Source organism: Nestor notabilis, unplaced genomic scaffold (assembly GCF_000696875.1).
Source record: "Nestor notabilis isolate BGI_N333 unplaced genomic scaffold, ASM69687v1 scaffold22106, whole genome shotgun sequence".
Taxonomy (NCBI): Eukaryota; Metazoa; Chordata; class Aves; order Psittaciformes; family Psittacidae; genus Nestor; species Nestor notabilis.
In genome coordinates this window covers 1101-2294 of record NW_009932740.1, presented here as the reverse complement: position 1 = coordinate 2294, position 1194 = coordinate 1101, and the positions used below count along the sequence as shown (strand labels likewise).

The window sequence follows — 1194 nt, the reverse complement described above, 5'->3', positions numbered from 1 at the left end:
GAGCGGCTGCACCGGCTGCTGCGGGAGCGGCAGAAGGCGATGCTGGAGGAGCTGGAGGCCGACACAGCGCGGACGCTCACCGACATCGAGCAGAAGATGCAACGCTGCAGCCAGCAGCTGCGCAGGGTGCAGGAGGGCAGCCAGATCCTGCAGGAGCGCCTGGCCGAGGCCGACAAACACGTCTTCTTGGCCGGCGTCGCGTCCCTCTCCGAGCGGTGGGTGACACCGCGGGGACGCCGCGGTCCCCCCTCCACATCCTCCTGCCTCATCATCGCTCCTCCATAGGCTCAAAGGGAAGATCCATGAGACCAATCTGACCTACGAGGACTTCCCCACCTCCAAGTACATGGGGCCGCTGCAGTACACCATCTGGAAATCGCTCTTCCAGGATATCCATCCTGGTGAGGGCATGGGGAGGGGATGGATGCGGGGTTAGGGGGTTCCTAGTGAGGGATGGGGATGGTAATGGCATTGGTGAGGGATGGGGATGCACCGGTGAGGGGCAGGGAGAGGGATGTCACCAAAGAGGGGTGAGGACACACTGGTGATGGACAGGGGTGGGAATGTCACTGGTGAGAAGTGAGGATGCACGGGTGAGAGATGGGGACGAGCATCACCAGTAATGGGTGAGGACACACTGGTGATGGACAGGGATGGGTATGGAATGTCACAGGTGAGATGTGAGGGTGCACCAGTGACGGACTGGGACGTCACCAGTGAGGGCTGGAGGCACACTGGTGATGGATGGATATGGGATTGTCACTGCTGAGATGTGAGGACACACCAGGGAGGGATGGGAATGTCACTGGTGAGAGTCAGGGACAGGGATGTCACCAGTGAGGAGTGAGGACACACTGGTGATGGATGGGGATGGGAATGGGAATGGAATGTCACAGGTGAGATGTGAGGATGCACTGGTGAGGGACGGGAATGGAAGCATCACTGGTGAGGGCCGAGGACACCCTGGTGAGGGTTGGGGACAGGAACATCACTGGTGAGGGCTGGGGTTGCACCAGTGATGGGTGAGAACATCACTGCCGAGGGCTGAGGACACCAGCAACCTTCTCCCCACCACAGTGCATGGCACACCAGTGTATTGACCCTTGTCCCCCCATTATCCCCCTTGTCCCCCCGCCCCAGTGCCGGCGGCGCTGACGCTGGACCCCGGGCCCCCTCACCACCCCCTCATCCTGT

General features: G+C 61.3%; 1 protein-coding gene across 1 annotated transcript in view; it reads left to right on the top strand.

Moving 5' to 3' along the window:
- TRIM62 (tripartite motif containing 62) overlaps positions 1-1194 on the top strand; it is a gene marked incomplete at its 5' end in the record, with an annotated part of 3499 nt that overhangs the window by 1790 nt on the left and 515 nt on the right. Inside the window, 3 exons of the mRNA XM_010016555.1 lie at positions 1-215; positions 286-401; positions 1141-1194. The exon at positions 1-215 is cut by the window's left edge and continues 72 nt beyond it; the exon at positions 1141-1194 is cut by the window's right edge and continues 515 nt beyond it. Coding sequence (XP_010014857.1) covers positions 1-215; positions 286-401; positions 1141-1194 — 385 coding nt within the window. The remainder of the gene's footprint in view (positions 216-285; positions 402-1140) is intronic.